The sequence below is a fragment of the Pempheris klunzingeri genome, chromosome 15 (assembly GCF_042242105.1).
Source record: "Pempheris klunzingeri isolate RE-2024b chromosome 15, fPemKlu1.hap1, whole genome shotgun sequence".
In the NCBI taxonomy this organism is placed as follows: Eukaryota; Metazoa; Chordata; class Actinopteri; order Acropomatiformes; family Pempheridae; genus Pempheris; species Pempheris klunzingeri.
The window spans coordinates 18,686,458-18,701,538 of record NC_092026.1 but is presented as its reverse complement, the minus strand read 5'-3'; the positions used below and the strand labels follow the sequence as shown (position 1 = coordinate 18,701,538).

General features: G+C 41.9%; 1 protein-coding gene across 3 annotated transcripts in view; it reads right to left on the bottom strand.

The window, feature by feature from the left end:
- Positions 1-739: 739 nt before the first annotated feature.
- Positions 740-15,081, bottom strand: part of pard3ab (par-3 family cell polarity regulator alpha, b) — a 216,593-nt gene continuing 202,251 nt past the window's right edge. For 2 of the 3 annotated variants that reach the window (XM_070844549.1, XM_070844550.1), the window contains 3 exons: positions 13,787-13,910; positions 7,012-7,154; positions 740-2,551 (listed from right to left, as the gene is read on the bottom strand). In XM_070844549.1, coding sequence (XP_070700650.1) covers positions 2,155-2,551; positions 7,012-7,154; positions 13,787-13,910 — 664 coding nt within the window. In that variant the 3' untranslated portion in view covers positions 740-2,154. Of the gene's footprint in view, positions 2,552-7,011; positions 7,155-12,333; positions 13,911-15,081 lie in introns of those variants that run through there. The other variant, XM_070844551.1, reaches the window with a different exon arrangement.

Sequence of the window (15,081 nt, the reverse complement as noted above, 5' to 3'; positions counted from 1 at the left end):
AGTATGTGTCAACAGCGCTCAAGGTCTTCTTTCTGACCTACAACTACAGCACCTGGTTTCACTGATTAGTTCCTCCTCTCTGGGAAAAAAAAATTGAATTGATTGAAATGAAAATGTAAATATTCTCTGGTCCTAATGGAAACAGCCACTGGGCTAGCAGCTAGTTATGGTGTAATTTTTGCCCAGGCTTTGAGCTTTCTGTCTCCACTTAATTCATCTCTTACCAAAAACAATGTCTTGCTTGAGGCCCCGTCACACCTGCATAACCCTCAGCAAAAAACTCAACTTATTTTCATGCTACTTCCACAATAAGTGGATTTGCTCGCAGGGACGAAGTTAATTTGCGAGGAACTTTTGCATCAAGCTGAACTTCTCACAAAACATCTCGATAGTGCTGTTCTTTGTGGAAACAGAAGAGTCCAAGAAGAGGAAGTTACTGCAGCTAACTAGTTTAGTGACACCTTGTGCCCTCCTCTGATGGAGTTTAAACTGCTCACAAAACAGGCACGGTTATAAGACGGGAGTTTTTGCTCGTAATATTGTGCGTCTCAAGTCTACTAACTGACAGTGAGCAAGCTAGCTAACTTGGAGAGCTATTGTGACCATGATTGTTACTGACATGCGGTAGCAAGCACAAGCCCTGCAAATGTATCTACAATATTCTTGCGCTGTTTTGTTTTTGTGAAGATTCGCAGATTACCTTTTGCGGTGCCACTTTCTAATGTAACCATGTGTATACTCTGGACACACTGGGAGATGTTTTCATATAAACTACTTCTTTGAAGGCAGTTCAAAGAAACATTTGTGTGGATTTTGGAGAGTGTCTAAATGCTTAAAAAGGTAAAATACAGACAGCAATTACCTCCTGAGGACAATTTTGCCTTTGTTAAAAATAGGAGAAAAGCTCCAGCTAATCTCACACTGAGAGGCTCATTGTCTCTCTAACCATCTTTATTCTGGCTGTTTTTTGCTTTTATGCCTCTCTTTATGTTAGAAGCCAGGCCCTCTGTCGGTGCCTCTGGTGGCAGCGTTCTTTGGCTCTGGCAGGCAGCAGGTGGCTTGTGATGAAAAATTCAGTGCAGAGCGTGACTCGGGAGACGGGGAGGAGGAGGGTGGCAGCGGGTAGCAGGAGGAAGAGTAAAGGGAAGGGGTGAGATGAGAGGAAGGTGGGAGATGAGCGAGGAGAGGAGTGAAGAGGAAGATAATGTGAGGGTGTTGAGGTAGAAGAAAGAAAGGCAATGAACAGAGAGGCGACAAGAACGAGAGGAGGATGGGAGCTAGAGCTCCAGACAGACAGGCAGGCAGGCGAGCCAAAGAATCAAGCCCAGAGCGGTGCAAGGGGACCAGGCAGAGGATCAGAGCTGTCTACCCTCTCTGCCTGGGTCTCCTCCATGGAGATAACACACGATATGAATCATTTATGAGGGGGGCTTTTTTATTAATAACACACACACGCTGTGCCCTGCTTCTTTCATACACTTTGCCTTGTTTTTCTGCTCCCTGGGGAGTACTTGAGTGAAAGAGCTCGATTGCTGAGGAGAAAACACTGGAAGTAGAGAAAACAGAATGCTGAGAAACACCAGGAGCGTTGATAGGGATTGAATGTTAACTTTAGTAAAGTGAAGAAAAGGTCATTTGCGGCCGGTAGGAAGAGTCCTTGATGTGACTCTCTGTAAAGCCATGACATACATACTTGATCGTGAGACATGTACCTTGTCACATGCCCACACACAAACCCACACAGAAACTTACGCCTCCCCATGAGCTCAAAAGAACGCCCACTCACTTGCCTGTCTGCACGTTTGATTGTCAGTACATGATGGTGCCAGATCTCGATGAATCAGAGTCCTGGACGACTGTGAACAAGCATCGTGTTTGTGAATGCAGAGAAGGCACTGAGCATCTCATTTCTGTAGGAGGGACTATGGCTACTGGCATAGGTCATCAGCACAGTGAGGGATTGAACAAAAACACCCACATACTGAGTAGACTTCACAACTGTTTACCTCTAAGATCATCGCTAAGCTATAAGACCTCTAGGTTGTCCCTTTTGTCAAGATTTGTAGCATCAACTGCTGTTTCTTTAAGGTAATCCCCTTCGCTCCTGAACCACAAGTTCTTTGTTCAGCTCTTCATCCATCAGTCAAACGACACTCAGGAATAAAAAAGTCTTCCTTTCTCAGACCCCAATCTATTTAGCCTTGCTAACTGCGAAGGCGAAGGTGGCACATCTTGGCGGTACGGACCCTTGGGGGAGGCTGGGTCCTTCAGGTGTGCTGTGGAGTACCCCTCATAGCTGCTGTTACCGGTGTTCTCCTGCATCAACTTCCCTTTGGCTTCCTGCTCACGGCGCCTCTGCTCCTGCCTCAGCAGCTCCTGAGCTTCCAGAAGAACTCTGGCATTGACCCCACCGCCTCCTGGATAGCCATTCCGGGAGCCCTGGTAGCTGGAGTACCTGGGGTTGTCCTTTGCCGTCTGAAAGCCCTCGCCAGGTGGGTACGCCTTATCCCATGAGTCCTGGGAGATGGAGCTGGGGTTCTTCCTGGGTTGCCTGGTGTGGAGAGAAGAAACAGGACAGGAAAATATGAGAGGTGGTTTGATTTTTGGTTTTCACACATCCATGATTTGTTCAACCCTTTGAAGCCCAACATGTTAGTTGAGTTTACACTCCCTTTATCTACAGGATAAAAGCATAGTCACCGCAGCTCTCAGCTAGTTGTGCCATATATATTTATTTCCATAATACATGATAGCTCGGGAATGCCTTCATTAGGCGTGCCAGTGGTGCAGTGTATGCTGTAGGGCATGTTTTATGTAAACAAGTTGAACAAAATTTGAAATTAGGCATGAAAGTTCATTCCTTGCCTTAATGTGACTGCATCTCATGGCCTTCTTCAGCATGCTCAGTATTCATACATGTGTACTCATCTGATACTGAGCAAAGCCCATGTGCTGAAGAAAACTGTGAGATACACTTCAAATCTTGTGTAGGAGCAACGTGACCTTTTTTGTGTAACTTTAAAGTCATGGCCGCATTAGCTTCTAACAATTCCCATTTGCACTATAACTATTAATGCAACTGGAAAAAGATTGATACTAAAGAAAAAGTCATTTCAGTTTATGAGTGTGAGGCTGTGACATTGATGTGTGAAGTTGAGAAACTGGGATTTCTGACACAAAAGGCATAAATCAGGTGATGTGGGTTGAAACAATCAAACACATGTGCCAACAAATGCTCTCTTAAACGCAAACACTTTATTTCTCCATTTCACACAACTTGAACCCACCAAACCAGATATTGTGACGTGGTCTGGTGGGAAAAATATCGCAAAAATGTTTGTTCAAAGCTCGTCATGTCTTGGGAGAGGGACAAATGTTTGGGTATGAAACTGTCATTTGTATGTTAGCTAAGACATCACATTTAATGAAAATGAGGCACCATTACAGCCTCACAAATTGCCCCTGGGCAAGTACCAGCCCACGGTAACAACATACAGGAATACCTAACCATGTCAAAGTCCCCTTCCAGCCCATTAGGCCCATTTCATGACAGACAGAAACAACCATTGGATCTGACAGACAGTAACAGCAGACCTTTCGCAGTTGGAAAAAACGAGGCGACCATCTTGTCCACAATGGATTTGCCCAGGCTGATATTTGACACCTGACACAAGTGTCTTTAAGGCACGGTTAGTTGTCATGCTTCTGGGGGGCTGCCTCGCCCTTTACCAGAAAGGTGGTGGAAAAAAAAAAAATCCAGATGTGTGACATCACCTCTCATTTCTGCTTGGCTAGCCTCTTTGTGGCCGCCCTGACTTTGTGTATATGTGTGTGTGTGTGTGTGAGTCTATAAGATATGCATGAGTGTCCCGAACCCTACAGCTCCACCCATTTATCTTGGGGGCAAGGCAAAACCAGAGTGGAGAGAGAGAGAGAGAAGAAGAAGAAGACGACACACAAAAACATCAATGGGCTTTTGACTCTGAGCCATGCATAATTAGCAGGTTTATCAGCCAGCTGTGAAGAAATCGTATTATTCCTGTGTTTGGATTTGAGTAGGAAGGGGAGAAAAAAAATCCTTAATGAGAATAGAAAAGACCTTTGTTTTTATTCAACAGAGATCGAATGCAATTGGGAATGGATACGCTTCTTGATCGGTGAGATAGGAGAATATAGCCCAGGTTTATTCTTGCACACGGTTGAGTGATTCCAATTTTCAGAGACAGGCATCCCCGGCATCTGATTTCATTTCATATGTTGACAAAGAGGCAAAAGCTGGTCTGCCTCCCCTGCTGAGAAATGCAAACCAGATCGCTCTCTCTCTGTCTGAGGCTGTGCCAAAGGGGAGCATGTACATGTGTGGTAAATACAGAAAGATGTATACTGTTCTGTATTCTGTGCATGCACACGGAAAAGCATGACAGATGATAAAAAACAAGGTGGGACAGGTGACAGAGTGAGATTGAGAGAAAAAGGGGGGCTGTAGTGCAGGGCAGATAACACGTGTGGTTGTGAGACACACACGGACGCACGCATGCATGCACACAGACACTAGTGAGGCCAAATGCCACTGCAGCTGTTGTAGGCAGTCTTTGGTCTTCCATAATGGCATTAGTTTGGCTCTGAGATCAATGGTGCTCGTCGGTGATGAATATGAGGGCCCTTCATTCGCCGTCACTGTTTCAAATGGCAGCGGTTTATTTTCACTCACGGCTCCTTGTTTAGGAAAGGGTCTCGCCCAGAAGGAAACTGACCTTTATCTAAAATGAAAGCAGTTTTTTAAGGAATGTTACCACCATTAATCACGTCTCCACTCTCAATCCAGTCATGCTCCTGTGAAGAATTTTGCCCTGCATGAACAACATGGGCCCATATGAATCCCATCAAGGCTGCGATTTCCTAAACGCCATATTTACTCTGTCTCAGCCTCTGACTTCACACGATGGTACGCTCTAAGTCAAACAAAAGGTAGTGTTCTCAAGATACCACAGCAGGGTTTATCCAAACAGAGGAGTTTCTTAATGGAATTAGCGGAAAAGTGAAGGGACGTGGCCACAGGATGTTGCCTCTGACCGCTGGAGCGAGACAGTAGTTCATTAATCTTTCAGCAAAGCTGCCTGCAATATTTATCAAGGATGGGATTTATGTCGATAACAGTGGATTAGACTACGATGGTGAAGTAAAGAAGATAATGTATTTAATGTTGTATATGTATGGTAAGTGCAAGTTGATGATGTGCACCCGGCGGGGCCTTCTTGGTTTGACCTTGAAGGGTATTTCAGAGTTTGAGTAAGTGATTACAGACTGCCTGTGGAAACATAATGAGTTTGAATAACATTACCTCCTGGACAGTTCATGCCTGGACTGCCTAAAAAAAAAAATAATAATAATTCTTTTCTAAGCACCTTTACTGACGTTTTATGAATGTAGTTTTACATATTTGAATATCTTTTAATATCTTTCCAGGCAGCCATTTGTTTCCATGTATGGTATAAAAACCTATTGGCAAACTTGCTCAATCCATTACAGCGAACATAGAGTCGGTACCATTTTTCATTGTTACTTTATCACGGCTTGAAGTCTAGTTACAGATTGAATTAAAAAGCCACACTCACAGTGGGAATGTAACATTGTGGTAATGGTTCAAGAGTCAACAAACAGATTTTCAGATAATAAGGAAATGAATGGAAACCAATGGATGCCTAGAAAGGCAAAAAAATACATTCAGATTTCTCACCATTCCACAGAGACAGCCATGTTTGATGAAACCAAGTGACACTTTAGCAAACAGTCAAAGTGATAGCACCTGTCCGTTTAACTGGTGATTTTGGAAGACATCTTGTTTGACAGCTCACAATAAAATGGGATTTAAGAGCATCTTGGTTCCCCTTCACTGGACGAAAAACATAAGAGATGTTTTGTGTTGTTTAAACATATGGAACTTTTGGGGATTCGATTTTATTTTAAACTTCATAAAGTAATGAGATTTTGATCAAAATACAAAAAAATGTGCAAAAATGTCTTTAAATGTTGAAATGAAATGTTTCTGCATAATAAAGAATTCCACATTTTTAGCTAGGGTGAAATCTTTTTCAACTATACTATTTAGGGCAGGTTTTTTTTTCTGTCTATTGACTTTCACCATTTACTCTGAGGTAAAAGGTAAAAGTACAACTTCACTATTAAACCTAAACTGACCGCCAAAATCTATTCTAAACCCAAGTCTATACAATACCCAAAAATAATCACTATATTAGAAATCAAGAAAAATGTCTGCATGTCTCCTATAAGTCACTTCCTGTACCACCCCTGTACCTGTACAACCCCTCACCCCTCACACACACACACACACACACACACACACACACACACACCCTTGCACTTCCTGGAACAACAGGCAGTCATATCATGCAGATCAAAGGGAATTACATTAACAGAGAGGAAAGCAATCATGTCAGATCTGTTTGAGAGGGTAACATGATCCATCCATTCTGGGGCTGTGTGTGTGTGTGTGTGTGTGTGTGTGTGTGTGTGTGTGTGTGTGTGTGTGTGTGTGTGTGTGTGTGTGTGTGTGTGTGTGTGTAGGTTTGTGGTCCGAAACTGACCAGCTATGACCCCTTTTCTTACTCAAATGTTATATACACATAAATAATCTACTATCAACACTCTCACAAGGCTAGTACAATGAAGAGCGCATAATCAGACCGGCGCACACACACACACACAAGCTACTTCTTGAGATGTATTATGGCACATTAGATTAAATTACAGATCTAAAACAGACAAAAACACAGTCACAACCTTCTGGAAACATTTCGTATCAGACAGACAGCAGGAAGACAAGACGATTGTACATGTACTAACACACACAGTTACCAACAGAAACACACACACAATCTCTTAGCACATATTGATTGTTAGACAGACAGAAACAAACACAACATCATATCCCGCCTGCTACACACACACACACACACGCTCTCTCTCTCTCTTTCTGTCCGTCACTCTTACCGTGGCAGGGAGCTGTACTGCCGCTGTGCCTGGGCGAACGAGTCTCTCTCCTCCTGTCTCTGTCTTTGCATCTGAACCTCGACCGACACCGAGTGGCGACCCGGCTGGCTGTACCCTCCCGGACCGTTGCTGCTGTTGTTTGACTGCAAACAGCAAGATGACAGTCTGGTTAACTCTGATGTTCCCGTCATGACCATCAGCATTCCATCTATCTGTTATTATTTGACATCAATTCACACTTTATTGAAATGATGTCAAATAAAATCAGTGGAGACGTGCACTGGGTGGACAAATATGATATATAGTGTTTACAGGATTCAATATTATTCCATTGATCCCAGTGCAGGACATTCTTTTATTGAAAATGTGTCACAAGTAATGAGGAAATGCTTGATACAGGGTGTATACCCTTATAATACTGATTCTGGTGCAGCGTTTCAACAGAAAAAAAAAAAAAAATCTAAAATCAATTCTTAAAGGGTTGGAAGGATAATCCAAAGACCTACCTGTGAACAGGTTTCACTGGAACTACTCACTATCAAAGAAACAGTACCTATCATAACATCATAACTGTTTATAGTGAAGTCTATTGGTTATCCAGAGTAACTCTGTAAATTTTGAATTCTGTGAGCACCACAAATCAAATCCCATTCCCCTCCATTTTATTGGAGTGGAGACAGAAGTTTCAGAACCATATATCTCTACACCTTGGCAAATAAAACCAAGAGTTCCATGTTTTTTCTTGTCATGTGGGTGAACCACCTCTTTAAAACTGCAACATAGCCTTATCGTGTCTCTCTGAGGAACAAAACAGTCCTCTGTACAAGAAATGTTGTGGTGACACAGCCAGTGTGCTGAGTTGTGACAGCTATTTGTGTTGATCAGAGAGCTGCTTGTTCTCTGGTGGGGCTGATACGGCTCAGGGATGGCTGGGAGTTTTATACTTCCAGAGTTAAATAAATACTGATGACTTTTCTGTGTTCACTTAAACATTTATGATGTTGAACTGCCTGCAGTGAAAATGCAAGATAGATGTGTGAGTGGGAGATGTTAGAGGTGCTAACACTCCTCCTTCAACTCAGTGTTTTTTTTTTAAATTAAGCTGATCAGTCTCTCGTATGAATTTAGTCCTCCACATTTCAAACATTCACTGTAGCCTTCTGTATATGCTGCCCTTTATAATAATGTTAACAATCTCTCATCACACAAACCTTAAGTACCATTTATGAATGATAAAACACATTAAACATAAAGTCTGGATGGTAAATTCAAAACTATTTTCTCATTTATGGCAATTTCCACTCCGAGTTTGGTGATTTTCATCCTGTTTTACTTGAACTGAAGGACCTTATGGGGATCTGTGAGATGAAATACCCACACATACGTACATCTGTCCATCTAAAGAGTTGGCTTTTACAAAAACTGATATTTACAAATTCACCCGAAAGTAATTATACATTCAGATGTCTTTCAGTGACAGGTTTAATTAAGCTCTGGCAAATTATGTTCTGTGTGAATAAAACTTGGACAAATGAAAATACATTAGCGAACATTACTGTTTAGTGGAGGTCTTGATTTTCTTATTAACAAATTTGTGTTTGGAAAACTTTTGAAATGCTCCCTCAGTTTAAAGTCAAAGCATGAAAATCACCTCAGCTGCTCAGGGTTTTCCAGACGGTAGCCCAATAAAACTAGCAGCTGACACAGAATACCTTGCAAATACCCCACTGCTCCCTCCCCTCCACCCCCCGAGTCCTAACGACAGACACTTACCAGCAGTCAGTCGGGCAGACACACCCTGAGCTCCTCTCTTCTCAGGTCAAAATGAAGGTGAGACACAGACAGACAGAAGGAGGGGAAGTGAGGGAGGGGCCATGCTGGAGACTCAGAGCAGGGGTGCAGTGATGAGACGAGGTGGATGTTAGTGGATGTTAATGAAGGAGACAACACTTGGCCTGTTGACATTGTGACAGTCCCCCCCCCCTCCAAAAATAGGGATAGATAAACACCCCCTGTGCAGGTTATTATGTGCATAAAGGCACAGTCATGATGAGTGATATGCACATTTGTAAGCATCTGCCAGTTTCCGATGATTCTATAGCAGCAAAAATCACTTTTAATTATTATTAATATCATGTTATGAATGTTTATACCTTCATGCACAAACCTCCAGCAATTCATTAAAATATAATATGCATCTAATACAAAAAAAATAATAATAAAAAATTGGTTGGCACAATGTTTTCTCAGCCATGACTAAAGGCAAAAAGCCTAACCTGCCCCTGGCTGCATACCATTTTCTCCCTGATCTTTCTTTAAGAGCTCCATGTCCAAGGTCATCGTAGTCTCACAGAATTCAAAGTTCAAATGGGGATAATGGTACACATGTTCATACACTTTCTCCTTAAAGGCACTCATGGTGTTGCACTTGGTTTTACACATGGAAAGAGACAGAAGTCATTTTGAGCTTGGAAGAGTGGTTCAAATCCTGCCCACCTTCTCACCTCCGTGCATGTGGCCAACTGCCAGGTGAAGTGGGCATGATAGAGTGGGATCATCAGTTTCAGAAAGTTACAAAAATTGCTAACGTTACCTTGAAATCAGAAGTTGGAAAGGTGTGTGACTGATGCTGTTTGACAATTTGATAAGCACTTTGTTTCAATCATATTCATCCCTTCCATCCCAACCATTACCTAAAAGCCTTTTAGAAAAAGTGAGGATCGTCTTCACTGTCAAGGGCTAAAATTGGCCCTTACAAAACTACAGCAGATGCACAAGAGTGCACACATAGTACACACAGTAATAGCTCTCTCAGCAGTAGTGCACCACCTCAAGATCCAGCCCACACTTGTACCACAACTCCTTCTGCTCCTCCGATGTTCATTAGCGGTATGGGTGCAATAATTGCGTGTGGATCAGTCGTAACACAAAGCCAATGTAATTACTTTTATGACCGTGCAATGTATTGGGAGCACTGCAGACATCAGTTGGTGGGAAGGCCATAAAACGATTAAGAGTGCTAAAGAGACACTCCCCTTTAAACCAAGTGAAGCTGGGACAATCACCTCTAGAATTGATTGGCACTGCCTTGCTGCTCAGCTGACAGTATAGACAGTCTGGCAGAGAACTAAGAGGGAGGGGTGAGCAGCCACACAGCCCTTATTCCATTTTTGAATTGGAAATTACCTGCGGGTGAATTGCAGTCCCAATATTTCTCACATGAGAAAAAAAAAATCCCTTTAGCAGTTTAGGGGTGTTGAATATTACTAGAAATGTTGGTTCATCTGTATGAACACTGTGATTGTAGAGGGGAGGGGGGAAATACCCTAAAGGAATCCAGATAATAGCAGCATTAAAATGTTACATTAAAATACAAGAAGCAATATTATGCCCTTTCTAAACCCCCAACATCAAGTGAATGAACTCCTCTTTTCCCATAGTGGTATAAATGAGTGCAATAAAGCTGGTGCAGTGCTGGCGGGAGAGCAGGCATCAGTCATCCTGATGGAATTAGAACGCGTTACCCACAATCCTCCACTTCTCCCCAAACTATGGTGAAAAAGAACAGGAGGGCTCCCATTGCAAAGAAGAGATATTATATTGACAAAAGTCATGTTGCTACACAGGGACAGCTAAATATGAAAATAGATAATTGGGCCAATCAAGCACAGAGGGTCAAAAGTGGAAGGTGGATTGAACAGATTTAACTATCCTTCACTGGAGTGTCGTATGATAGAGTGAGCCTGAGGTTTCGTGTCCAAATCTGGCTGCAAGGTGCACGACATGATAGGTATCTCTGAACAGCCATACGGAGGTACTGTCTTATTGGTATGACGAGAGAATTCTGAACGAATTACGGCCGCAACTCACGACTGCTTTTAATATCAATTCATCCCTTAATCTAGAAAATGTCCAAAAATACCAAAAAATGTTCATCACAATTTCTGTGAGTACGAAATGATGTTTTTACTTTGGGTTTCGGACCGTTCGTTGAATAAAACGAGTAAACGTATTTACAATTATGTGAAACAGCGGAAAGCAGCAAATATTCACATCTGAAAATCTGGAAGTGTGAAATATTTGGCAGAAAAAAAAAATACTTCAATGATAATCAAAATTATTGTCGATGTTGACTTCCCTTTGGACCAAGTGAAACGATTATTCAACTAATCATTCCAGCACTAAAATGGATACTCTCCGTACACCTACACTATATGGGATCTATTTGAAATTAGCTTGTATCGTGCAACTATTTCTCTGCTATCTAAAAACCCAACATATGAACATTTGCAGCGTCTCATGTGCAGCACCGTCCTGGCATAGACTGTAAGTGGGGCAGCTGTAGGTGAATTAAGAAAAAGGACACTGACTCCTTGAGGTTTGCAGCACATCACTCAGATGAAGCAACAAAATGTAATATATGCATGGGGGAGGTAATTGAATTTCAAAGACACATTCTCCTGTTTTCCATATGGCCCACAAGTATGGCCAGGGCATGAGTCTAATAGCAGGCAATTACTTTGGCAAGCCTGAGTGTGAGCTGCACTCTGACAAGGTAACGGATTTTAAAAGACCATTGGAGGGTTCCTCAGACTGAAACCATTGTGGAACCTTAAAGGGTTCCTGTTTGATCAGTCAAAAAAACTGAAAACCTGGAAGGAATTATGAGGTAGTTATCGCTAGTTATTATTTGAGAGCAAATACATAAGCAGTAAGTTACAGGGAGATCCAGCAATAGAAGCTCAATACTATCTGGCACAGACTTTAGTTGTATTAAGTACCGTCAAATTCCAAATATTAGAATTGAATGCTTCATCAGATCTGCAGTCTTGTGGACTTACTCTTTTTATTATGGAGTCATTTTTAGTCATTTGTTCGAAAACTCAGGTATTTTGTTTCTATTTCTGACCCCACAAGGTCCTGCCCACTTCAAAACAGCCAGAAAAGCACAGCCAAAGAGACAGATGGACAAATCTTTGTAAAATGTGATTTCCACAAATTCATTGAAACATTTGAATCTTTAAATGTTCAAAAGCTCTCTTTGGAGGCCTGTGGGATTTTTAGAGTGTGGGTTAACTAATAGTTTCCATGGTAAAATGAGACTTGCAGTAGTAGTGAATACGCTGCAGTTGATGTAAACAAACACAATACTGCAGTATTGTTTAGCTCTTTAATTGAGAGCATGCTCGCTTGTTTAGAGACAAAGGGAGAGGTGACCTTCGCTCTTCTTTCCCACACTGTCCTGCTTTCACTGTACAATGCCAGCTGGAACGCTCACCAGTCTGTCGAAAACATTAAAACGCACAACTCTCGTTAACAATGCTGAATGCAAAACAAAACTGTACATTTTTATTGGATTTATCAGCTAGAAAAGAAAGGTCGGTGCACAGATGATTTGGTTCGTGAGCTCTCACTTTATCATTTCATTTAAATTATAAATCATAGGACCAAAGTCTCCCATTGCACACCAAAGACTGGGCAAAGCTACAGTGGGAATTTGTAGTGTAATAATAAAAAGAGTTCATACAGAAATGTACAAAAACACAGCTGTGTGTGCAAAAATGACCTAGTATAGAAAAACAATCAACAAGGATGATTCATATTATTTGTCATGAAGGATTATTTACAGGTAATTTACAACACACCTAGTGTCTAGTTTGGGACAACACACATTTGTGCCACTTATCACCAGAGCATGTACAGTATCAATTATAATAACGTGCATTGTGTCTTAATGTATCTGTATTAGAATATGTTGTTAGAGAATAAGTGTGAAATCAACACAAATGTGTGTTGTCTCAATCTAGATAAATGGATAAGGTGAAAATTACTGGTTTAGTGTGTAAAACAATATCATAATACACATTACAGAGAGATGCTACCAATTAGAAAAAAATAGTAAAATGTCATCTTCAAGGTTTAAAATTTGCTAAAGCTGACTGTTCATAGAATCACAATTTTTTGCTCAAAATAATGTAAAACCAAGTACACTTGAGTTGCGGTGCAAGGAAGCAAGGAGGACTAAAATAAATACTAAAAATATAACAAGCGATTTCATCACTCCAAAAAACTTTGAAGGCATTCAGACTTTGTTCGCTTATTATTACCCCTTGTTGCTTCAGAATGCACTAATTATCCATCTTCTTAGTCAATGAAGCTTTGGGTTAAAAAAAAAAAAAAAAAAAGCAATTTAAAATGTACACCGCACCGTTAAACTGTAAAAAGGCACAGTTACAACAAAAGTTTTACAAATGAGACCCCTGTACACAGAAACAATGTGAAGACAAACCCAAGTCCATGAGGTGGTGGGCGGGTCCATGTGGATGACAGACAGAAACAGGGACGATGGATGAGTACAGTAGGTTGTGACAGGTGGGTGGGGTTAGTGATGGTTGCGTCAGGAGGTGCGCAAACTCCTGCATGCAGGTGGTTGAACATTTGAGGGTGAGGGGGTGTTAGCATGAGCACTACTAGCCAGGAAGGCCCATGGAGGTTAATGTAATCCTAAGGTGGGGACAGGGTGACTTCATCAGTCTTGTTCACGGCTGGTAGTAGTGGGGTTAGTGATGGTTAGCACCATACTCCACCTAGCCACTGTAGTACTATCGGGTGCTAACACTGTTAGCATTCTCCTAAGGCTAGCTGATGAAGTTACATGTCCAGAGTGTTGGTCTGGTAGAGGTCGTTTCTTGACATTAACAGTCTTACAGTTTAGCCACCATTCCGGCCCGACAGTGGATTTGACTTATAGGCTCCTGCCATTTCAGACACTCACCCAGGGCTGCTCGAAGCTGTAGGTCCTCCTGCGGTCATCTGGGTCGTCCGGGACGTTCTGGGACTGCTGGAACTCCTGTCTCAGCCTCTGTATCCGGTCGTGGTTGCTAGGGGCTAGCCGGTTACTGGGGAAAGAGGAGAGAAAAGAGGGGGGGGGAGATGGATGAGTGAGAGGGATCCATTGTGAACAAGTGACCTGGTTCCATCAGCATGGGGGAAATAGCTCGCAGCACAAAGTTCTTTAAAGTCCGGTGTGCTTTGTCCACGAATGGCTCAAATGCACTGTTGACACTGGAAAACCAACCCAGATACATTCAACCCAGATAAAACGTAAAACATGATAAGTGAGGGCAGAGCCAAGAGCGGGCTTACAGCGGCGCCAACAGCAATATGAATCAAACTAATGTGCCTCTGATGTATTATTCATAACAATGAACAAAGACTAGTGGTGAACGGTGAGCAGCGCCACAACATACCCCCCCACCCCTTCCGGCTTCATATCATTCAACTACTGCGCTGCTATTGTCTACTGCAGCCCTGCTGTGCTTACATCAAACAATACTGCCTTCAGTGCAACTTCCTCATGGTACACTGGACAAATGCATTCTCGCTGGTCCCTTACAACTATTTGCTCAACAACTGTAACTACATTGACTAGATGCTTTGGAGTCTAAAATGGTCAGAGAGTAAATATGAAAAGTTTTAGAGATGTAACCAGTTGTTGGTTAGTACAGTCAAGGTTTTTAGGTTGTCAACATGTCTTTACTCCAATGTCAAAAATCCTTTTAAATTTAGTGTGCATGGCATAAAACACTTGTACACTCAAAACTATTTCATTCATCACATACATTCATTCATCACACAATCACATTTCATACATAAAATTTGTCATTCCTGATATCCATCTAGGTTCAGTATATATACTTTCTTTTTTCTTCAAAATTTTTATTTTTTTTAGAATTTTTCTCTAATTGGGAAGTTCCTGCTAGTCCCTGAGCTCATAAATGGAGAGAAATATAGGACATATGTACAAAGGAGAAGACAGGTTAGCATTAAATATGTGTGGCCTCCTACAGAGCAAAGTAATTAACACAGTTTCCCTCTCAAGTAGTGTGTGTGGATAGAAGTATCAGGGTCAGTGAAAGAAGAACCAGTGGGGGAATGTTGACTCCAAGCTTGACTTTTCAACTTTGTAAGTACACCAGGAAATTCCTGGGGACTGTCTTATCTCTAAAACGCAACAGGTCAAAACTGCAACTCTTTCCAGTCCCAAAACTTCCCTGAGTTTGGTTTTGT